The sequence below is a fragment of the Propithecus coquereli genome, unplaced genomic scaffold (genome assembly GCF_000956105.1).
Source record: "Propithecus coquereli isolate 6110/MARCELLA unplaced genomic scaffold, Pcoq_1.0 Scaffold10, whole genome shotgun sequence".
Classification (NCBI taxonomy): Eukaryota; Metazoa; Chordata; class Mammalia; order Primates; family Indriidae; genus Propithecus; species Propithecus coquereli.
In genome coordinates this window covers 19,087,766-19,111,137 of record NW_012133858.1, presented here as the reverse complement: position 1 = coordinate 19,111,137, position 23,372 = coordinate 19,087,766, and the positions used below count along the sequence as shown (strand labels likewise).

The following is a 23,372-nucleotide window of genomic DNA, read 5'->3' as shown; positions in this document are numbered from 1 at the left end:
CGCCTAAGCTGCAGCCACACGGGGGCGTCCCAGCGCACGCGCCGGCCACCGGGGGGCGCCCCCGGCTCGTTGTAGCTGGCTGGCAGGTCCTCCGACTCAGCTTCGATTACTAATCGCCAATGTGCAACAGGGGGCGGGGTTCTCCTTCTGATGGACAGTATCGCTCCGCCCAATCTAATTCATCTTTTCCTTGGCCCCGCCCACTCCAGGGCCCGAGACCCCGAGGGTGGACCCGACGGAGGCGCCGCCAACTGAACTCCAGCTGAGTGCTCTCGAGGCCGAACCAGCCGGCCAGACGGTCTGTGAGTGGGCGGCCAATCGCTAGGGGCGTGGCCGCGGCGTTGACGGGCAGGAGGGCGGTCCCGCCCCTCTCGCCCAGAGCGGCAGCGCCAGCGCAGGGCACAGCAGAAGTGAGTACGTGAGCGGCGCAGCAAGATCCCAGCTCGGACCCCGGACGGCACGCGCGCCCGAAGCCCCGGATCCGAGTCAGGCCCGCGGCGAACCGCCAGATTACTGTGCACCCTGAACCACGACCACCTGCAGCCTTCCGTCCCGGCCCTACTCCTCGAGCCCTCCGGCACGGAGCTCCCTAGCACCCCGGATACTCTTGGACCGGTCCGTCCAGATTCCCGCGGGACCGACCTGCCCGCACCTCCCGGAATCGGCGGCTCGGGGCACCGCCTCGGTTCCGGAGCTGCCTGTCTGGATTGCACCCCCTCCTTGCCCGGATCTCCTAGGACCATACGCAAACCTTCCCCGGAGCCCCCAGAGCGGACCCTCCCTTGGGTGCTCGCAGCCCCGCCGGCGGGGCCCGGCCCGGTGCGGCCCGGCTTGGCTCCCGGAGCCGCCCCGGCCATGGCCAGAGCCCGCCCGCTGTCGCCGCCACCGCCGCCACCGGGGCTCCTGCCACTGCTCCCTCCGCTGCTGCTGCTGCCGCTGCTGCTGCCCGCGGGCTGCGGGGCTCTGGAAGGTGAGAGGCGTTGGGGGCGCGCCCGGGGTAAGGTGCCCCGGGTCGCCGGACTGCGGGCCAGAGACGGCCGACAGTGTGGGTCCGATGCGAGCTGAGTGCACGTCGGAGGCGGCCGCGCCACCCGCGCTCGCTTCAGGGCCGGAGGATGGGGTGGGGTGGACGCCCCCGGAGCCGCCTAGGAGGCTAGAGGCACTCTGCGGGTTGGGAGACCGCGGGCAGCTGGACTCGGGATGAGCGTCCCCGAAAGTCGTGGCCCGGCTGTGAGCTTTTGTGGGACTACCTCACACTCGCGGCAGAGAAGCTGGGGCCCTCGACACCTCTCGGAGGCGAGGAAGTGTGGGCGACCCATCAGGCAAGGCGGGGGCCGCGGGGCAGTGGCGGGTGGGGGCGAAGCGCATTGTCCCGATGGGGGGAGCAGCGCTGATGAGGAACCCGCTGGAGTTAACTGGGAGAGTGTGAGTACGTGCACCCCGCTTTGTCAGGGTACTGCTGCGGGGGTGGCGAGGCGGGGGGCGGGGGCTGTTATTGTTTATGGTTCACTGAGCGCCAGCTACATACGAGGTGCTGTGTGCGTGGGCACTGCACCCTTCTCTGAGGCTCTCCCTCCGTCTTCCAGCAGGGCACCCCGAACTTGGGTCTTCCTTGAACCCCTGAAGTTGTGGGGTTTGCCCTAGGTAGCACGGAAGCCGGTGCGTTACTCATTAAGCGGTGGGAAAAGGCCCGGCTTCTCAATGGGTTCTGTGAAACCTGCCAAGACTGCTGCTGAGGGGGTAGCTCCAGCTTCCAAATGATTGTACTTGGATGAACAGCCCAAGTGTTGTTGGCCTTGGCAGGAGAGCTCACACATGCCACTTGACACAAGCCTGCCCCGGACAGGGGCACCAACACAGGTCACAAACAATAGGGAGGCCCACACACATTTACACACATCCCGTTTTCAACGAATTTTGGAGCCATTAAATGAGAGGGGTAAACACCTTCCTTAAGGTAGTGAGAGGGACGCCACAGAAATTTGGAGGAAATTGGAATATAGGCAGTACTTATTTGGGCATCTTTAACAGATCGAGTCACTTTCTTAGTTTAGGAACAAAAGCATGCATTCTGTGTAACTTGATTTGTTCATATGTTCGCAATCGGGAAACTTAAAGGTTGGAAGGAAAAAAGAACACAGTTCAGAGAGAAAGGCATCTTGTGGTGCTTTCTCATTTTCTCCATGGGAAAACTGTTCTTATGATCCCTGTCCCCTTTTATCTCTAAGCCCTCTGTGCTGACAGATCGATTCCCACGGGTGGGCACATGCAAATTCAGACCTACCCACCAAGGTCGCGCCCACACTGTCGAACACTCACCCACAAGTGTGTGATAGGATCGCAGGCGTGAGAAAACCGTGTGGGGCTTTGTTGTTGATTGCCTTAAGGGTGTGAGCCAGGGAGCCTGTTGCAGTTGCCAGGTCTGTGTCTGGGTCTGTGTCTTCGCCCAGGAGAAGAGACATTGACATGCGTGCACTCATCCACACACTTAGGGGGCTGTGTGCCACTCATGTGTGTCAGGCCCCAAGGCCCTTGTTGTGGGTGTGGTAGGTGCCAGTGCTGAGAGTGGAGTGGGGGGTGTGGTTTGGGGCAGGTGAGCAAGGGCTACCTGAGGAGGCTAACCCCTTCCTTCCTCCCTCCTTCCCTCTTTCCTTTCCTCTCTTCCTCCTTTTCCTCCCTCACACCCTCCCAGACCCTCTGAGGCAGGCCTTAGCAGGAGCTGGTGTCCAAGTCTCCAGGCCAAGGAGCTGGGACGACCAGGAGACAGAGTGCCATTTGCTCCCCACTCCCTCCTTTTTCCTCCACCATCAAGTGGGAGCTCGGGCTACTCCCTGGGTGGGAGGCCAGGCCAGTGTGGGGTGTCCCTAGGAAGTAGCAATGCTTACAAGGGTGGCTCTCACCAATTCCTTCACTTCTGCAACACCTCAGACCCTGTGCTCTTCGGTTTGTGTGCGTGTGAGACTGTAAGAAAGAGATACCAGGTGCTAATCCCAGACCTTCCACCTACCTACTGTCCGGTTCTCCCTCATCGTGAGTTGGGATAGTTACAGCACCAACCTCCTGGGTAGTTGTGAAGACTGAGTTGTTAACTATGTATAAAGAGCTTGGCACATAGTCATTGTTATTCAAGGCTTGGCTGTTGTTATTATTATTATATTATTATTATCCTGAGGTCTGCTCCTGGGGAGCCTCAGTGAAACTGGTGTGTGCCCCTGCTGTGCTGGAGGCAAGTTAGAGGACACAATGATGGTAGGTGGGTTGGGCGGGGATGTCTCTCCCCATTTCCCTGCAGCTCCAAGCAGGGAAGAAATGGGAAGAGAGCTGGGTCAATGGGCAGCTATTCTCCGCCTATGCCCAATCCCCTATTCCGGAGCTTGAAGTGTGGGATGAATGGACTTCGAGGTCCTGGGCTATGACCAGATGGCAAGGGCTATGTGGGTTCCTTAGCACTGAAGATCTCTTTAGGCTCCAGGCTTTACAGGTAGGGGTTCCAGCTTCCCCAATCCAACTTTCCATTTGCTTTTCACTTTGCCTTTGGCTCTCTGCATCTAAGGGTCATTATATTTAGGCCCAGGGTCCATGAGCTATGGGTGCTGCCCATCATATACCCACTTGTTAGATGCTATCTGACACCTGGGTTCTCTTCCTTCCTTGAACGCTGAGGGTTCACCAAGACTCTGCATCCAAGGATCTCAGGATCTCATCAGTTTTTCATGTGGATGGAGCCAGGCTCCTTGCTTGTCTTCCCTGGTTGAAAAAACACCCCTCCCTTTACCCTCTAATTGATTACCCCTCCCCCCTCAAATTGCCCTTGGATGTACCCACAGATACAGGGAAATGGGGCCCCCTTGTCACTCACTCTCCTTTTAAGTAATGCTCCCCAGTTCCCCAAAGCCAAGATCATTCTCCTGTTCAGGACCATGAGTGGGTGCAGGAGAGGGGTCCAGTAGGGAGAGTAGACCAGGAATGGGGCCTGGGCTGAGGAATGGTGTCTGAACCACAGGGCCCTTGTGCCTGAGATAGGGTGGGGAGGTCCCTACTAGGAACAGATCCTTTTGAGAAAAGAGAAAAGTTACCAGATCCTGAGAGGTGGGGCGGACACATCCCCCTCCAGCCAAGCCATGCTGGCTGGGTTGTCACTGCAGTGGAAACTGTCCCTAAGGGAACAAGGAGTGTGTGAGTCCACCTCTTCCTCAGAGGCAGCAGGAGTGACCACTGAGGCTGTGGGAGCTGAGGGGGACAACAAGCCGGGATTTGGGGGGCTCGCTCACTTATTTGAACTGCCTCTGGAACCCCCCACCCCAGCCCTTCTTGTCAGGAGCTGGTGCTTCAGAACTGCCGATGAGGGACTGCGCGGACTACGTGGGTATTTGGGGGAACCAGTTTGCTTGTCACTGCCCTCCATTTAGCCAGAGCTGCTGCCTCCACCACTGCAGCCTCGGCGGTTGCGAGCTGAAGCCGAAGCTGCCATGGGCAAGGCCTCTGTCACCCGGCCTTCCACTAATTAAACAGCATGAAGAGGCTGAATCACCAGGCCTGCATAGTTTGAAAATTGTAGCCCTGCCTGTTGTGCTGAGTCAAACTGGTTTGTCGGGATTGGGCAGCTGGGGGTGGGGGGTGGAGGGAGACTGGGTACAGCTGGGCACCTGATGAGGTGGGGAGGCCCCCTGCCCCAAGGGGTGGCCCTGGTGCCTGGCCTTCTGTCCCCTCTGGCTCCAGCCTCCTGGCCAGACCCCCTAGGTCAGCATCCCAGAGTAGGGCTGGAAGGGCTCATGGAAGGGGCTAGCTGTCCGTCCATCCTTCTGGCTGGCTGGCAGGGCCAGGGCTGGGGTAGGGGCACGGATGAGCACTGAGGCATCCGGGCTCTCTGCCCTGGCTTCTCCCCTCTTCTCTTTCCTCTCAGGTTTATTTAATTATAAATCCCCATGATCTGAGGGGAAGAATGAAAAACAAAATGTGTTCTCCGTTCAGAGATGCTCCCCTCCCCTCCATCCCAGCCTAGGGGGTCAAGGGGCTGTGGCAGGGGAGGAGGAGGTGGCCTTGAGTGAGTCAAGCTCCCCCACAACATGTATCCTCTCCAGGTCCTGTGGCAGGTTCCCCCCAAGACCCCTTTCTCTAGCTGACCACCCTGAGTATACTGGCTGGTACATGCGTGTGCACACAGACACATGGGGGAGGACTGGGAACCAGATCCTTCTGCTTGGTGGCTGAGGTGGGGACTCCATGAAGAGGGGGAGGGCATTTACCTCAGGGGCAGCATGGCATGGAGCTTTCTCCCCCTCTCTTTGCAGGCAGGGCTTCAGGGTGCTCCTCCCTGCCCAGACCCTGGCCTCTGCCCTCCTGCCCCAGCACACTCTGCAGGCCCAGCCTGGGGCCTGACCTTTCCTTCTATCTCCACATCTCCAGTCTAGAGTTTGGGCTGGAGGTTTCTTGCTCTGTCTTCAGTTTTGTTTTCTTGTTGTTGTTGTTTGTTTTTTGGTTTCCTAGGTCTCAGTGACACTCCTGCTCCCAGGATGGGGTGCTCTGGGTGCTTGGGCCTGGGGTGCTATGGGGCCTGGCTGTTCACCAGAGCAGATGGCAGGTGCCCCTCCTACAGGTCAGGGTGCCTGTGGTGTCCTCCTCATGCCCTCCTCGTCCTCAACTTGCATATGGAAGAGCCTTGCTCAAAGCTCCTGGGGACAAATCTCTTCAATGGTGCCGCCCCTCCCCAAGGGCTCAGGGGCCCTTGAGACTGTGCCATTGTGCTGGCAGGGAAGTGGCTTGCTGCTTGGGCAGGGTCTATACCTGGGGAGGCCGCACCCAGCCACACCCAGAATCATCTTCATGCCCCTGCCCCACCCCTAGCCTCGTGACCTGATGACAGCTCCTGCCTGCGCCAGGACAACAGGAAGCAGGGCAGGGGCTTGCTCCTTCCCAGTGCCTCCAGCCAAGGCTGACCGTTGCAAGAGTGGCCTGTGTGGCTGCCCTGCCTGAGCAAGAGGCACCATTATGGGGGCAGGATGAGGGTACTACCCTCTCCCAACTCTTTCCATACCACTTGAAGACATGCCATAAAGAGAACATGCTTGTAGTGTGTGTGTGTGTGTGTGTGTGTGCGCACGCGCGCGCGTGTGTATGTTGCATGTGCATGCAAGATGCACCTCTGAGGCTTTACAAACTCTAGGTATTGATAATTACACTATGTCTGTGTGTTCTTTGGGGGGGTTGGTGGCAAGTTCCAGTGCCATGGGCATCTGTGTGTATGCAGCTGATTGCAGTCTGGCTGTGTAAGAGCATGTCACCAAGTCTGCACAGGGAAACTGGTGTTTGTGCTTATACTTTACACTGAAGACTGGCTTGTGGCTGGCAATAGTGTGTGCAATTGGGTGTGTAAGGAGAGCGTACTGTTGGATTGGGAGTGCATGCCCTCTGTGTATGCATATGTTTCAGAAAGTCTGTATATAGGAAGGCTGTAGGCGTGGGTCTGCCCAAGGCAAGCCAGATCTGTGTGTAAGGAAGATTCACTGTATGTGACTGTCTAAGGAAGACTAATCTGTTTGTACCATATGCATCTGCGTATCTGAGAAAGACAGACCATGGCTCTGTGTGAAGCTGTGTGCATGTTTGTGGGCGGCTGTAGCTTTGTGTGTTTTTGTCCACCATATGTGTTGACTTGTCACTCTTTAGCCCCAGCATTGGGGAATGAGCCCAGCCACTGAGAACTGGACGCTGTGCATGCATCTGGGTGTTTGTGTACAGGCGAGGGCCACACAGCTGCTGCCACGTGGCTGCTCTCCATGGCCCTGTGGAAAACCTGAAAGAGGTGTTGCTTCACCCCTGAGCATCAGAGCTCCAGTCCCAGAAAGACCCCAGGCCTGGTGCCCACTTCCCTGGTGTCTTTTGGGGGGCAGGTATGGTTCCCTGCCTGCCAGAGCCCTGTCTCTAGGGTGGCCAGCCTCCCCTCTCATCTCCCTCCTTCAGACACGTGGTCGGCAGAGGGGAGTGGGGTGCACCAGGCAGCTGGTAGAGTTTGGAGATTGCTCATTCACTCCTCTTTTGTCCTTATCCCTGTACCTCACATCCTCTGCCCCAGCCTGTGTGCATTCGCACATGCACAGGCACATGCCACACACAGAGCAAAGGTGGGCAGGGGCTGTCCCTCCCCATGCCACAGACAGATGGGCTCTATGACCCCCCTCCCCCCACGTCCTTCCTGAGGCTCGGACACTGGCAGCTCAGGGCCTGAGCAGGTCCTTGCCTCTCCTCCCGTGCCGGGGCAGGCTGGAGGGAGCAGGCTCCTCCCCTCCCCCAGAGAAGCGGGGAAACGGAGAGCACGCCCGCCCCTCCCCACCGGAGTGACCGGAGCCCTTCCTCAGGCACACATGACTCGAAATCCAAGTCCTCTCCTCATTAATGGGAAAAATGTGCCGAGATTGAGCGATGGCCAAGGCTGAGCGATGGCCAAGGGCCGATCCCCTCCCTCCCTCTCTCGCTCCCCAGAAATTAAACAGAAATGAAGAGCCTCCCTGCCTCCCTCCCTCCTGCCGCCCGCCTCCCACCGTCCCCTCCTCCTCTCCCTCCTCTGAGAGCCAGCGCAGGGCTTGTTTTAAACTGTGGAGGAATCTGGCTGGAGGGGGAGGGGGCTGAATATTTGGGTTTAAACAGTTCCAGATGGGTTTGGCACAGGCTGAGCAGAAGGAAGTGAGGGAGAGGGAGGAGGGAGCAGCCGAGGAGCGCAGGGAGCCCTCGCCTGCTCGGGCAGCGGGCGGGCTGGGGGAGGGGCGCCCGGCTCGGCCGGCTCCCAGGGACAGGGACGCTCCGGGCTGCTGGCTGGGGAAGCGGCCACTTGGCAACCTCCCTCTCTGCCTCTGTCTCCTTGGGCCTCCTTGTCTCTCCATCTCACTGTCTTTTGTAGTCCGCCGCCGGCCATCCCGGCTGTCTGAGCCCAACCCGTCGGCGCTGCACATCCCTCCAGCTCGGCCTCCCGCCCGCCTCGGCGAGGCCCTTGCTCCGCCCGCCTCTGTTGCCGCCCGTCTCTGGGCCCTGCTTCTGAGCATCTCTGCTTCCTTCCAGTACTTTGCTTCCCTCGAGTACCCGCAGCCAAATGTCTGCGTCTGTCTGTCTGTCTGTCTGTCTCCCAGAGGGGCCGTCAGGCCCCGAGGAGGAGGCTGGGAGAGCTCACCTTGTGGCCCAGCTATCCAGGGACTGGTGGCTGTTTCGGCAGGAGGGAGCCTTGCTCGGGGCAGTGAACCGCTGCTTCCCTGCCCCCTGGCCTCACATGGGGGACTTGAGTCACAGCTGCCCTGTCCACCCACTGGGCCCTCCACTGTCCTGGGCTCAGTCCCAGACTCCAGGAAACTACTGAAGGGTGCAGTCCTGTAGCCTATGGGGTTTGGGTCTTTCCCCACCTGGCCATCCCCCGCTGCCCCACTGTTGAGTTAGAGGCCTCCTGAAGTTCCTGGTGACCCTGCCCCATTCCAGCTCAGAGTTGAGGGAAGAATTGCTGGCTGCCCTGCCTCCCAGGCTACAGGAAAGGAGTTGGAACCTCTTTCCTCCCTTTCCTGCTCCCAGGTCTGATCTTGGGGTCACACTGTCTTTCAGAGAATAGATTGTCCAGCTAGAACTCAGAACCAGGTTCTTAGGGGAGTGAGTTTATGTCAGAAATATTAATGGGACCCTCCTATGACTGAGCAAGAGGAAAACAGAGAAGAAACTGCAGCTCAGAACATAAGATTGTGTTATGACAAAGCCTCTGGCACTTAATGCACAGAAGGCGGCATCTAACCCTGACTTGGAGGTTCAGGGAAGGCTTCCTGGGGGAGGTAGCGGCTTGGTTGGGACTTAAAGGATACTCAGGAGTTCTCCAGGCTTTCTCCTGTCTCTCCTTTGTAGAGGGGTATGTTGCAGTCAGAGTGCCAGAGGTTAGTTTTGGAGTCGGACAGACCTGAATTTGAGCCACCCTTCATCCTCTCACCGCTAGTCCCAGCAGTTTTACCTTAGGCAATATATTTACTTTATTTGGGCATCTCTGTAAAAGGGATACACCAATAGTCACTTCTTCCAAGGACTGCAGGGGGAATTGAACCAGGAGCTGGTCCTGGGTCTTGGGAACTCTCCACCCCACCCTCACAGAGCACTCCTGCCCCATCCCCCATAGGGGGCTGAGTAGGAGGCTGGGTAGGGGCTGGCTCTGGCCTGTAACTGCCCTCCCCTTTCCCTGGGCCGTGTGTGGGGCTGGGCCTTTGTGCTGGGAATGGAGTCAGGGGAGGCCAGGGCCAGGGTCTGAAGCACACAGCCCTTTGTTCCAGGATAAAGGCCCTGTGGGCCCCTTTGTGTGGAGATTAGCAGAGCCTGTAGGTGTGTGAACCGGCCTCTGCTCCCGCCTCATTAACCCAGGCTTGGGGTCAGCAGGGACACCCACCCCTAGCCTGCCCGACCTGACATCTTTGGGGCTGTGACATCTCTGGGGATGGCCACAGGGTCTCCTCTGGGGTAGGGAAACTGGGGACTTTGAGGCCTTGCGGCGGCGGCGGAAGGAGGTTACCTGGTAGGAGTCATCTCTCCTGGGTCCTGGCCTTTCCTGAGCGACCTCTTCTTTTTCCCCATCCTGACATTAGCCCTTGACCTTTCTCTTCTGTTGTTCCCCCAGAGACCCTCATGGACACAAGATGGGTGACGTCTGAGTTGGCATGGACAGCTCATCCAGAAAGTGGGGTGAGACTTTCCCATCATTCTCCTGAGCACTGGTTGCCATTAGGCTGCCCCCCACCTCCGAGCACCCGTGCCCCTCACCTCATCAGGGCCTGGGACGGGCTGCCTCTGCTTGTCACCCTCACCTCCTGTGGCATCCCCACCTCCGTGTCACCTTCCAAAGCACCTGATGGTCCTCCTCTGCCAGTGCTTTTCTCCTGCACTCTTCTGCCTGCCTGTGTCCACCCCCTCCACACCATGCATCCCATCTTTGTCTCAGTCTTCCTCAACCTGTCTTCAGTCTGTTCCCATCCCTCTGCCCTCTGCTGCCTGGCCGCCCTCTGCTGCCTGGCCGCCCTCTGCATGTCCATCCCTATCATCTCCTTCCTGGGTCTCTGGAAGAGGCCTGGCTTAGAAACGAGGAAACCTTGGTTCCAGATCTCTAACTTGCTGTGTGACCTTGAGCAAGGCAGTTTACTTTTCTGGGCCTCCATTTCTTGACTATTAAATTCTTGTAGTCCAAATTAACCCCTGTGGCCTTCATGGCTGCATCAAGCCTTATAACCCTGGAGTACGATGGCACTACAGGCCCTGCAGTCACCAGGCCTGACTGTGTCACCTTGGGCAACTCTCTCCCTTCTGTGAGCCTTGGCTTCCTCATCTCTAAAATGAGGACAACAGATGCACTTCCTCATGGACTCGTTGTGCAGATTAAATGTGATGGTAGCACTGACAGCCAGTGTTTGTTGAATGCCTGCTCTCTGTCAGGCACTATTATAAGCCCCTTACCTATTTTAGACTGATTTAATTCCTCATAGCCCCATTTAATTCCAATCAGCCCCATTTTACAGATGATGAAACTGAGGTATAAAGATAATAAATATTATAGCTGATGCTTATATAGTACTTACCAAGTTGCCAGCCCTGTTCTAAGTGCTTTATTCATTTAAAGTCATTATTCCTTACGTGTCTATTATCCCCATGTTACAGGTGGGGAAACTGAGGCACGGGGCAGTTAAGTGACTTACCCGTAGTCACACAGCAAGCAGAGAGCTGGGACTCGAACCTATATAGCCTGTGTGCTCAGCCACTACACCACAGAAACTTCTCTGTGAAGTAAATGTAGCAGATCTGGGCACGAGGGAAACACTTGGCAAATGTTGGCACTCACTCTCTTTGTCATTGTTCCACGTGCAGTGGGAGGAGGTGAGTGGCTATGATGAGGCCATGAACCCCATCCGCACATACCAGGTGTGTAATGTGCACGAGTCAAGCCAGAACAACTGGCTTCGCACGGGGTTCATCTGGCGGCGAGATGTGCAGCGGGTCTACGTGGAGCTCAAATTCACTGTGCGTGACTGCAATAGCATCCCCAACATCCCTGGCTCCTGCAAGGAGACCTTCAACCTTTTCTACTATGAGGCTGACAGCGATGTGGCCTCCGCCTCCTCCCCCTTCTGGATGGAGAACCCCTACGTGAAAGTGGACACCATTGCGCCTGATGAGAGCTTCTCGCGGCTCGATACTGGCCGTGTCAACACCAAGGTGCGCAGCTTCGGGCCACTTTCCAAGGCTGGCTTCTACCTGGCCTTCCAGGACCAGGGTGCCTGCATGTCACTCATCTCTGTGCGTGCCTTCTACAAGAAGTGTGCATCCACCACCGCAGGCTTTGCGCTCTTCCCCGAGACCCTCACTGGGGCGGAGCCCACCTCGCTGGTCATTGCTCCTGGCACCTGCATCTCTAATGCTGTGGAGGTGTCGGTGCCACTCAAGCTCTACTGCAATGGCGACGGGGAGTGGATGGTGCCTGTGGGCGCCTGCACCTGTGCCACCGGCCATGAGCCAGCTGCCAAGGAGTCCCAGTGCCGCCGTGAGTGGGGGCTGGCCTTGGGGGGATGGGAAGGGCCTTGGCCACAGCCACCTACTGCCCCCAGCCGCTGCTTGATGTCTGTCTAGAGGCCTAGCATCGGGTCTGGGAAGACTGGGTATCAGATGTGGAGAATGTAGGGTAAGAGAAGGGAGAAGAGAGAGAAGCTTAGGAGAGACACAGGATAGTAAGAGAAAAAATGAAACTAAAGAGAGAGGAAGAGAGACATGGAGAATCCTTGACAAGCAGGCATCTGGAGCACCTGGTCAAAGGCCTAGGAGGCCGGCAGAGTTGCTCGCTTTGTCCTGCCCCCAGTGTATGCTTCACACTGGAAGTACAGGGCTGTGGGCACCTCGTGTGATGGCCTTTTTGCCTTGGGGACTCATAGAGAGGTAGTATGTATAGCACAGTGGTTAGGTGCCGGGCCCTAAAGTCCTGAGTCCTGACTCTGTCACTTGTGACCTTGGGCAAGTTACTTAGCTCTTTGAACCGTGGTTTGCTCATTTGTAAAATGAAGACATTAAGGGGCTCCTTCCTAGGGTTGTAGTGAGGCTTAAGTGAGCAATGCTGCGCCCTTAGGACAGTGCCTGGCACATGTAGGCGCAAACACCATGTAAAAATTGGCCAGGAGTCTTGGGAGCCCTGGGATGCATGGGAGACAGGGACTTTCTTTGCCTTTGTTTTATACATGAGGAGGTTAGGAGGCTGGCCTCTGGTGGCTTGTTGAGGCTCATGAGACCTTACAGTGTAGTAGGCTTCCCAGTTATAAAACCCATTTGTGTAGGGGTCTCTCATTTGAGCCTCACTGCACCTTGTAAGGTAGATTCCCGTGATCTCCCTATTTGGCCATCAGGGAAATTGGGTCTCAGAGAGGCTCTGTACTCAAGGCCTCACAGCTAGGAAACGTGGGGCTCGGCATTAAAGCTTCATCCGGGGCTCTAGCATGCAGGACAAGGGGCCGAGGGCCTTGTCTTCATTTCTTTTGCCCGATTCTCTTCCCTGGGGCTTGCAGCCTATAGCTCTGAGTGGTGGGAGATGGCTCTTACCGCAGCCCTAGTGTGAGGGGGCTTGGCGACATGCAACTGGCTGTGAGGCCTGGTGTTGTCGTGGGAAGGTGAATAGTGCCTTACCTGGTCCCTCTCCACTTCTCTATGGGAACCTGCCCTGAGATTTCCTCTTCCTAAGTGGAGAAAGGGGGTGGGGTGATGAGCCTGACAGCCTGAAGAGGGGCTGACACTCTGCAGGTCCCTGGCAGGAAATGCATGCTGGTTCCCATAGCAACCATGCTGGCCTGGCCTCTGCCCCCTCCCCCACTGGCTCAAAAGAGCTAGGATGGAATATCACCTTGGTGAGGGGAGATTAAACCCTAGAGAAGGGCAAGTCCCAGCTCTGGGCATTCTACACTCTGCATGATCCCCCTCCAGAAGTAGTCACATGGGTAGGCTGACAATATTTAGTGTGTCCAGGACAGTTGTGGTTTATGCCCATTGTCCTAACATAATTATTCCTAGTGCCCCCTTTCACTCTCAGATGCTCCAATTTGAATAATCAATTATATGGCCACCCTAGACAAGGGGAATCTACAGAGCCCATGCCCAGGGGGCCAAGTGTCAATGGCAGGAGAAGTGACTGCGCTGTTCAGACACTGGGCTCTGGGCTCGCGCTGGGGTGAGTCTCCTTGTGGATGCTCTGAGGCCCCTGAACTCTGGGTGACCCCAGCCTTCCTGCCTGCTTTCTTTCTCTCCTTTTCTCACCCCTCCTCAGTGCCCACCCTGCCCAAGGGCAGAAAGGAGCTGCCGCCCTGTTCCTAGTAGGCAGGGAGAGAATTTGGGTGTGAAATTTGGAGGCCCCACCTCCTGGATGTTCTAGGATGTCCCTGAGGGTCCTCAGGAATGATTTTCCTAGAGCTTCAGGGAGGGGTGCGGGCATCGCAACAGAGTCCAGGGTGCTGCTAGCCTGCTGGTGGTCTCTTCCCCATGCCCCTTTTTGCCTTTTTGCCTTGGGGATGCATCTGCTCCTTGAGAAGTAGTCTATGTGCACAGTGGTTAGGGTAGTTAGGTAGTATATATAGCACACCCCCTCCACTTCCTCCTCCTTCCTCTCACTTCCCTGCCTCAACAAGCCCAGGCCGTCCAGGTGATGGGCTGACGTCTTCGTCCGTGAGGCCCCGGGCTTGGGCTGAGGGGGGCAGGGGTGGGAGGAATCTGCTGACGTGGGGTTTCCACGGGGCAAAAGGGCCTTTTGTAGCTGCAGCTGAAGTTAGGCAATCCCAGCGTTGCCCCCACAGTCTAGGAGGCGGAGGGGCTGAGACCCAGGCTGGGGACGAGCCAGGTTCTCACGGAGCTGTGGAGGCCTGGTGTCTGCAGGGATAGGACTGAGCACCGTCCATCCTCTTCTCCCCCACAGCCTGTCCCCCTGGGAGCTACAAGGCGAAGCAGGGAGAGGGGCCTTGCCTCCCCTGCCCCCCCAACAGCCGCACCACCTCACCAGCTGCCAGCATCTGCACCTGCCACAATAACTTCTACCGCGCAGACTCGGACTCTGCAGACAGTGCCTGTACCAGTGAGTGAACGCAGTCCTCACACTCGCCCTCCCAGGCCTTCGCCCTGGGGGCCAGCCCGGCGGGGCTGAAGCAGTCACTATGTATCCCCATTTTCCAGATGGGGATCTGAGGCTCAGGGAGGTTAGATGTGCTCAAGATGGCACAGCAAGGAGGTGACTGCCCCTGAGTCAGAATCCAGGTCAGCTGGCTCATCCCTTCCCCCAGCACTTAATAAGCACCTGCTAGCTCCTAGCTGGCATTAGGAACCGACTGGGGCCCTCTAGCTCATGGCTCCTTCTTCTGTAGAGAACTGCTGCTCTGCTGGCCCAACTCTAACCATGGAGGGAGCCTCATATCCCTAGTGAAGACTTCATGTCCCACTTTCTCCCTGCTCTGGCCTTTGATGTACCAGGCATTGTGCTGGAGATGTAGAAGAGAAGAAGATATAGTCACTGCCCTAAAGGAGCTCACAACCTGGAGAAACAGATGTGAAAACAGATAATGAGCATGTAACATGCTAAGTGCTGGGCCAGAAGGCTGTCCCGGGATTGTGTTACAGTAGGAATGCAAAAGATGGGGAGAGGATGAATCAAGGAAGGCTTCAAAGAGGAGGTGACATCAAAAGTTGAGTCTTGAAGGATAAATGGAGTCTGTGAAGAAGTATAGGAAAGGTATTCTGCTTACTAAAGCAGAAGAAGGCAAGGAGGTAGGAAGAGGTTGGAGTGTGCAGGACCTCTGGGCAGAAGGGTGGTCCTGGGTTCCCCAGCTCACTGCCTTCTCCCTCCATGTTCCCCTCAGCGGTGCCATCTCCACCCCGGGGTGTGATCTCCAATGTGAATGAGACCTCGCTGATCCTTGAGTGGAGTGAGCCCCGTGATCTGGGTGGCCGCGATGACCTCCTGTACAACGTCATCTGCAAGAAATGCCATGGGGGCCCTGGGGCTGGGGGGCCCTCGACCTGTTCACGCTGCGATGACAACGTGGAGTTTGTGCCTCGGCAGCTGGGCCTGACAGAACGCCGGGTCTACATCAGCCATCTGCTGGCCCACACGCGCTACACCTTTGAGGTGCAGGCAGTCAACGGTGTCTCGGGCAAGAGCCCTCTGCCGCCCCGCTATGCTGCTGTGAATATCACCACCAACCAGGCTGGTGAGGAGGGGGCACAGGAGGGCAGGGCCTGCCAAGGGACCAAGGGTCCTGCCAGGGGTCCCGTGGGAGCTGGGTCTTTGGGAAGGATGCAAGGGCCCAAAGAGCCCCTGGTGAGCACCTGCTTTTCTCCAGCCCCATCCGAAGTGCCTACACTGCACCTGCACAGCAGCTCAGGAAGCAGCCTGACCCTGTCCTGGGCACCCCCGGAGCGGCCTAACGGAGTCATCCTGGACTATGAGATGAAGTACTTTGAGAAGGTCAGAGCCTCACGGGGCAGGAGGAGGCCTTAGGCTGAGCTGGGCTGAGAAGATTCCCCCCAGATAGTGTCAAGGGCCCTTGGGAGCAAGGCCTTGGATACTGAGGGGCCATGGGCCAGGCCTAGGTATGGACGGGGGCTGGTGAGTCTCAGGACCTGCCTGAGGAAGCCGCTTCCCTCCTGGCATTGCAGAGTGAGGGCATCGCCTCCACAGTGACCAGCCAGAAGAACTCTGTGCAGCTGGACGGGCTGCGGCCAGACGCCCGCTACGTGGTCCAGGTCCGTGCCCGCACAGTAGCTGGCTACGGGCAGTACAGCCGCCCAGCCGAGTTTGAGACCACAAGTGAGAGAGGTACGTAGCCCCGCTGCGCCTGGCCCTGCTGTGCCCATGCTGCCCACCCTCCACTCACCAGCCCCTTCTCCTCTCTAGGCTCCGGGGCCCAGCAGCTCCAGGAGCAGCTTCCCCTCATTGTGGGCTCTGCTACAGCTGGACTTGTCTTCCTGGCGGCTGTCGTGGTCATCGCTATTGTCTGCCTCAGGTACTCCCAGGCCCATGGCTGCTCCCATGGGCTGGCCAGAGCTTCCCTTTAGCACCCTGGAGCCCTCAGGCCACATAAATGAGCCACCACCTCCCTCAGACCCAGGGCCATGGCCTTGTTGAGCCCAGGCTCTCCTTCCTGGCAAGGCCCTCTGCAGCCCGTGCCCATGTCTTCATCCTCTCCTGGTCCCCGACACCCCGTCCCCTGAATCTACTGGCAGATCTCTCTGGCACTGAGTCCTCTGAGCCCCTTGCCCAGAGACCCAGAGGCTGCTGTGACCACCAAATATGGGACCAGATACCAGGCCAACCCCTGTGCCTTCTCTGCCTCTTCTGTGAGCCCAAGGGTCCCTGAACAAAGGGAGCCGTGGGACTTATCTCAGACCTACCCACCACCCTTCTTCTCTAGGAAGCAGCGGCACGGCTCTGATTCGGAGTACACGGAGAAGCTGCAGCAATACAGTGAGTCTGTCTCCTCACCCCTGCCTCCCCAAGTTCCCCCAGCCCTCTGCAGGGCTTGGAGACACCCCTTTCCCTGCCTGGGACTTCCTTCCTCGTAGATGGGTCCTGAATGCCCCTCTCTCGCTTCCAGGCAAGTGCCATTTCCTGACCCCTACCTCACTCCAGGTACCCTGAGCCCCGACCTCACTCCTTCTAGCCCCAGAGATGACTGAGATGTGACCCCTGCCCCCAAAGGCAGTTAATCCTGTGGGAGAGACAAGAGACATACACGCAGGAAGCAATTAGAGAGCAATTAAGTGTTGAGCCGGGTGTTCCTGTTGTAAAGGGCAATAGAGTTTAGAGAAGAGAAAGGCTTCCTGGAGGAGGTGAGCTTGAGTTGAGACAGGCAGGATGAGCAAGCAGGGTTTTGAGAAGTGGGGGGAAGGAGCCTCTGGAAGGTCATGGGTGGGGTGTGGAGAGAGCCTAACTGTGGGGGCAGTGAGAAGACTGGTTTGACAGCTGCTGGGTAGCACGGCTGGGTAGTTGCGGCCAGTCCTTGGAGGGTCGTGAAAGGCAGGCAGAGGGGTTTGGACTTGACTCTACCACAGGTAGTTGGAAAGGCTCTCAAGCCGGGAGTAATACAATGAAAGTATTGTGTTAGGAAGACAGAGGTATGCACGATAGCTGATGGGAAAAGTCCAGAGGCAGAGAGCCCAGCTGGGAGGCTATTGCAATAGTCTGAGTGTTGAAGGCCTGAACAAGGTTGGGGCACTGGGAACAAGGGGAGGTTTGGGCATGACGAGACATGAGGGAGAAAGAAGAGGAGAAGAATCCTAGGTGTCCAGCCTTTGTGGCCACTGGCAGTTCTCGTGAGGGCTGGGAGTAGGGCATCGGCGCAGAGAGAATGTGGATTAGGCTCAGCAGGGAGTTGTGGGCCCATCAGGACTGAGAGTCTGAGGTTGAGGCTTGAGGAGCTGTCCCATTGTCCCCAGCCTGAGAGGCTGGCCTGAAGATCTGTGACCCTCTCATGTCCACCTCTTCTCCCTCCAGTTGCTCCTGGAATGAAGGTATATATTGACCCTTTTACCTACGAGGACCCTAACGAGGCTGTTCGGGAGTTTGCCAAGGAGATCGACGTGTCCTGTGTCAAGATCGAGGAGGTGATTGGAGCTGGTGAGTTCCCTGGGGCACAGTGGGGTGGGGGCTGAGGTGGATTGGGTGCAGGGGTGATCCCAGAAGTAGCTCATGACCTGTGCCCTGTGACCTGCAGGGGAGTTTGGGGAAGTGTGCCGTGGTCGGCTTAAACAGCCCGGCCGCCGCGAGGTCTTTGTGGCCATCAAGACGCTGAAGGTGGGCTACACTGAGAGGCAGCGGCGGGACTTCCTGAGCGAGGCCTCCATCATGGGTCAGTTTGATCACCCCAACATAATCCGGCTGGAGGGTGTGGTCACCAAAAGTCGGCCGGTTATGATCCTCACTGAGTTCATGGAGAACTGCGCCCTGGACTCCTTCCTGAGGGTAAGAGCCACCTCCCGGCCCTTCTCCTTCCCCCAGAGAGCTGGGTCAGGCCAGCCACCCCCTCCCGCAGGTCAGATAGACCCTACTCAAGTCCACAAATGTTTACTGAGGTGAAACGGTACAGAAGCAGAGGGCCTTCAGAGCCAGAGTGATCAGAGTTCACATCCTGACTCTGCTCCTTACTGCCTGTGTGACCTCAGGCAAGTTGCTTAACCTCTCTGAGTCTCAGCTACCTTGGTTGTAGAATGGGAGTGGTAAGAGCTATTGAGCCCTCATGGGGATTAATTGGGATGTTGTATATAAGATGCATGACACGTACTAGGGCAGCTTACTTGCCACCCTTGATACACTCTGGACATGGTTGCAGGATAGATGGGGCATAGTCTCTGAGGATTGGAGAGGGCGGGCAGGCAGGCAGGCCAGGGGCCAGGAGAAGTGATGGGCCCACGTGAGCCTGCTTGTTGCCTCCAGCTCAACGATGGGCAGTTCACAGTCATCCAGCTGGTGGGCATGTTGCGGGGCATTGCTGCCGGCATGAAGTACCTGTCCGAGATGAACTACGTGCACCGTGACCTTGCTGCCCGCAACATCCTTGTCAACAGCAACCTGGTGTGCAAAGTCTCAGACTTTGGCCTCTCCCGCTTCCTGGAGGATGACCCCTCAGATCCTACCTACACCAGCTCCCTGGTACAGGAAGCAGCCGGGAGGGAGACTGGGGGCGGGGCCGACCAGGCAGGGGCTCAGGGCTGGGGGGCAGCCCTGAGTCACAGGGTGAAGGGCGTGTGCCCCCCCCACCAGGGCGGAAAGATCCCCATTCGCTGGACTGCCCCGGAGGCCATAGCCTATCGGAAATTCACTTCTGCTAGTGATGTCTGGAGCTACGGAATTGTCATGTGGGAGGTCATGAGCTATGGAGAGCGACCCTACTGGGACATGAGCAACCAGGATGTGAGTGGGGCCAAGCCAGAGCGGTTGAGTGGGTGGGAGCTGGCTGGGGAGCAGAGTGGTGGCTCACTCCCGCTTTCCCTGCCCTCACCCAGGTCATCAATGCCGTGGAGCAGGATTACCGACTGCCCCCACCCATGGACTGCCCGACGGCACTGCACCAGCTCATGCTGGACTGCTGGGTGCGGGACCGGAACCTCAGGCCCAAGTTCTCCCAGATTGTCAATACCCTGGACAAGCTCATCCGCAACGCTGCCAGCCTCAAGGTCATCGCCAGTGCACAGTCTGGGTCAGTACCTCTGCCTCTGCTCCCACCAAGCCAGCAGCCCTATCCCTGCATCCCATCCTCAGGACTCACCATACCTTTCTCTTCCCACAGCATGTCACAGCCACTCCTGGACCGCACGGTCCCAGATTATACAACCTTCACGACAGTTGGTGATTGGCTGGATGCCATCAAGATGGGGCGGTACAAGGAGAGCTTTGTCAGCTCGGGGTTTGCATCCTTTGACCTGGTGGCCCAGATGACCGCAGAGTAAGTGTGCCTCAGATTTGGAGTGACAGGGCAGGGGGCTCTAGACTGGGCCCAGGGTAGTAGACAGGAGGGAAAGGACTGATCCTGCTTTTGCTCCATCTGCAGAGACCTGCTCCGGATCGGGGTCACCTTAGCTGGCCACCAGAAGAAGATCCTCAGCAGTATCCAAGACATGCGGCTGCAAATGAACCAGACGCTGCCTGTGCAGGTCTGACACCCAGCTCCCACTGGGGGAACCCCCCAAGGACTGTGCAGGGATTCTGACCAGCCGGCTGGACTTTTGGACTTTTGGATGCCTGGCCTTAGGCTGTGGCCCAGAAGATGGAAATTTTGGGGAGGGCCCAAGCTGGGACTTCTCCAGGCCTGTGCTCCCTCCCCAGGAAGTGTGCCCCAAACCTCTTCATATTGAAGATGGATTAGGAGAGGGGGTGATGACCCCTCCCCAGACCCCTTGGGGCTCAGGCCTTCCTGCTTTCCAGTGGGGGATCCCTACAACCTCAGACTTGTCTATTCTTCAGTGCTGGAGGTCCTGGCAGGGTCAGGTGGGGAGTAAGCCTGGGTTCCTCCGGGCCCAGCCCTGGCAGGGGTCTGGCCCCCCAGGTAGGCAGAGCTGTCCCTCCCTCAGGAACTGGAGGAGGGGACTCTGGGAATGGGGAAATGTGACACCCCCCATCCTGAAGACAGCTGACACCTCCAGTTTGCACAGGGACTTGTTCTAGGGGCTGAGGGCCCTGTCCCCACCCCCGCCCTTGGTGCTGTCATAAAAGGGCAGGCAGGGGCAGGCTGAGGAGCAGCCCCCGCGCCCCCAGAGACTGACTCTCAGAGCCAGAGATGGGATGTGTGTGAGTGTGTGTATGTGTGTGTGTGTGTGTGTGTGTGTGTGCACGCACTGGCCTGCACAGAGAGCATGGATGAGTGTGTAAAAGGCTTGGCCCTGTGCCCTGTGGTGGGGCCAGCTGGGCCGACAACGGAATAAAGGCAATAAGATGATTCTCTGGCCCCTTATTATTCCTCCTCCTCAAGCAGGATTCCTGATTCCCTCAAGTTCGCAAACCCAGGTTGCCGACCCTTCACGATTCCCTGGAATCATTGGGAGACCAGGAGTCAGGCCTGTCCAGACTCAATTTCCCTTTTGTGCTCCAGCCTTATTGCTCTGAGCATCTAACAAACTTCTTGGAAGTGGGGCCTTAACGATGGAGAGCAAACCACCCCAGAGCTCTTTCCTTGTGGGGCACAGAGGATTGCTGGGCCGGACCCGGATGCTTCCAGGCAGGGCAGAGCTTCTTAGGGGAATCCTAAGTGGCCGGCTGCAGCTAGGGGTTAGCTCATTACAGGCCTGGAAGCACTGGCTGCCTGGCCTTAGGCTGTGACCTTCCTGGGGCCGGGGCAGACACAGGAGTCTGGAGGGTGCTTCCTTTCACACACATTCTCTCTAAAGGAGCCCAGGGGAGAAGGGCTTGGTCAGTTCCCAGGGTCACGTGGCCAACGACAAAGGGGGTGAGAGCCACTAGTGTTCAGAGGAGGAGGCATGAAGCACTCTGAAGCATGGCTCCTCTTTACTGAGTGCTCAATATGCCCAGGCACTGGGCTACATGCCCCATTTATACACAGATCTTATTTAATCTCACAACAGCCCAGCCTGGGAAGGAAATATTTTTATCTCCTTTTTACGGAGGAGGAAAAGGAGAGGTTAAGTAACTTGCCCGAAGTCGCTGAGCCAGTAAGTGAGGCCCGCGGCTGGGATTCCCACCCAGAGACTGCCTGCACACTTGAAAGGTTCAGAGGATAAATAACAAGAAGCAGGGAGAGGGTTAGGAAAATAGCTTCTGGAAATGTCAAAGGAGAAAGCAGTGGGGAAGCGCTCAGAGGCGCCCTGGACGCAGAATCCGGCCTGGGCGGAGGCGGAGGCGGTGGCGGGGGCAGGTGCGGTCATTTTCCCAGTGTCGCTAGGGGCCCTTGGGTTGGCACGGCTTGGAACAGCTTCCCGAGGTACCCGCATATCCTAAATCAGAGCACTGTTGGGCAGGACCCGGTAGGCGCAGAAGCATGGACAGACACCGCGGAACGTAGATGTGGGAGTTCACATGTCGCGCCCCCAGGTCTCCCGGGCTGCTTCCAGGCAGGGCAGAGCTTCCTAGGGGGATTCTAAGTGGGGGCTGCAGCTAGGAGCTAGCGCAGCTGCAGGCCTGGAAGCAGGCAGCCGCTGTTTCAGGTGCTGGGGTCGAGGTCGCGGGTGCAGGCGAGGGCGGGGGCGGCCGGTGTCGGAAGGTTGCGAGTTCGGTCCAGCGCCTGGGCGGCGGCTGCCGGCAGCGAGCAGAGAGCCGGGAGCGGCCCTGGCGCGGCTGGCGTTGGCGCGGGCTCTCCAGGCCGCCCCGGTCCCTTGCCGCGCGCTCCCGCGGCGCCGGCTCCTTAGTATTCCCCCCACGGAGCCCAGCGCCGCGCCGCAGCGGCGGGCCCGGGCAGGGGCGCCCAGCAGGGTTCTGGCCCTGGGCGTCCCCCCTCGCTCGGGGTGGGGGAGGGGGACGGAGCCCTTCCCCCGCCCTGCCCAGGCCTCCTTCTTTCCCCGGTTGGGGCGGAGGGAGAGGCTCTGTCGGTGGTGGGGGTGTGGGCGGGGGCTATGCAGGGGCCAGAGGTCACCCTTGGGCCCAGGCGCCGGAGCTGTCAACGGAACTAGGTGTTGCGAGCGGCCAGGGGAGGGGACGCGGGCCCCAGTGGCGTCCTGCACACCCTGCTCGGCATTCCCGGCCGAGGGCACACATAAAGGGGAGGGGGCGCTCCAAGGTCTCGCTCGTGGCCGTTTCCTAACCCGGAGGCTCAGGAATGGGGAGTCGGTGGCCCACGACTCCTGAGGAGACTCCCTCACCGGCGGTGACCCTATCCCATCACCTTGACCAGTATGGAGGGAGTCTGGGCGGAGACGCTGGGGTGGGGGCTCCACCTGCGGAGGTGTGACATCGCCTCCTACTGGGTCCGCAGGGAGGGCGGGACCGTAGACGTTAAGCGCCATAGGAGGAGGGGCCCTGGGAGCCTGACAAGCAGGCGGACACTTGATATGTGCTCCCCAGGCCAAGGATCTTGAGGGACATCTTGAGCCCAGAAATCCGGGGTGAATATGGTACTCTGTGGGATGTGTCTTCTGCAGCACGCCATACACTCCTCCCTCCTCGTGTATCCAGACATCCTCTCCTTGCAAGGACACCACTTTCCTGCCACTCGGCAGACAGTGGCACATCACACCTCACCAAGCTACACGCACACCATGCCCCTTACTCCCTTACTCAGGTTCGCTCATCCTCAGCCGCTGGACCCTCCCTGGTCCCACCTCCTGGCCCATGTACTCGAAGAACTTTCCAAGACTGAGAAAAGGTGGGGGAAGGGATGCAAAGAAGGAAGGAGAAAAGCTATCCCTTCCTGGAAGGCTCTTCCCCAGTGCATTCCTACCTGAGTGGCCTAACCCTGCTACCCTAGGTCTTACGGAGCCCGCTGGGATGATGCCTCAAACCCAGCAGGGTTGCAAGGAGGGGCGGGGCCCTGGTTAGGGCAGAGGAAGAAAGAGGGCATCTCCGGAGTTGTCTGGCTTTTCTGGAGGCAGATAAGGAGTGAGGGGGAATGAGGTTTTAGTCTGCCTAGTGTTCGCTAATTACACACTTCCTGGGGGCAGAAAATTAGATGTCCCAAGTTACTGCTTAAAAAGGGAAGCCAGTGAGAGCTGGGTGTTGAGGCTTGGAAGGAGGGGACTCCCTCTCTCTTCCCTCATTCCACGTGCCTCATGGGGGCAGTTGCAGCCCCCAAGGAGCCATTTCTTGTCCTCTCTGAGCTTGGAGAGTGGGCACAGCAAGGGAGGGTAAGCTGCTTTGGACTGTACTCAGCCCCTGACCAAATCTCCTCCTCCAGGGTGGCACCAGGGAGAGG

At 58.1% G+C, this 23,372-nt stretch overlaps 1 protein-coding gene across 1 annotated transcript; it reads left to right on the top strand.

Moving 5' to 3' along the window:
- The first annotated feature begins 423 nt into the window (after positions 1-423).
- On the top strand, positions 424-20,450 carry EPHB3 (EPH receptor B3). The gene is made up of 16 exons (XM_012640172.1): positions 424-970; positions 9,629-9,693; positions 10,867-11,539; positions 13,943-14,098; positions 14,877-15,227; positions 15,360-15,484; positions 15,676-15,835; positions 15,914-16,022; positions 16,431-16,483; positions 17,513-17,635; positions 17,733-17,980; positions 18,452-18,667; positions 18,779-18,928; positions 19,021-19,214; positions 19,305-19,460; positions 19,566-20,450. Exons 1-16 carry the CDS (start codon positions 856-858, stop codon positions 19,672-19,674), a joined length of 3,003 nt encoding a protein of 1,000 aa, XP_012495626.1. The 5' UTR covers positions 424-855; the 3' UTR covers positions 19,675-20,450.
- Positions 20,451-23,372: the final 2,922 nt, after the last annotated feature.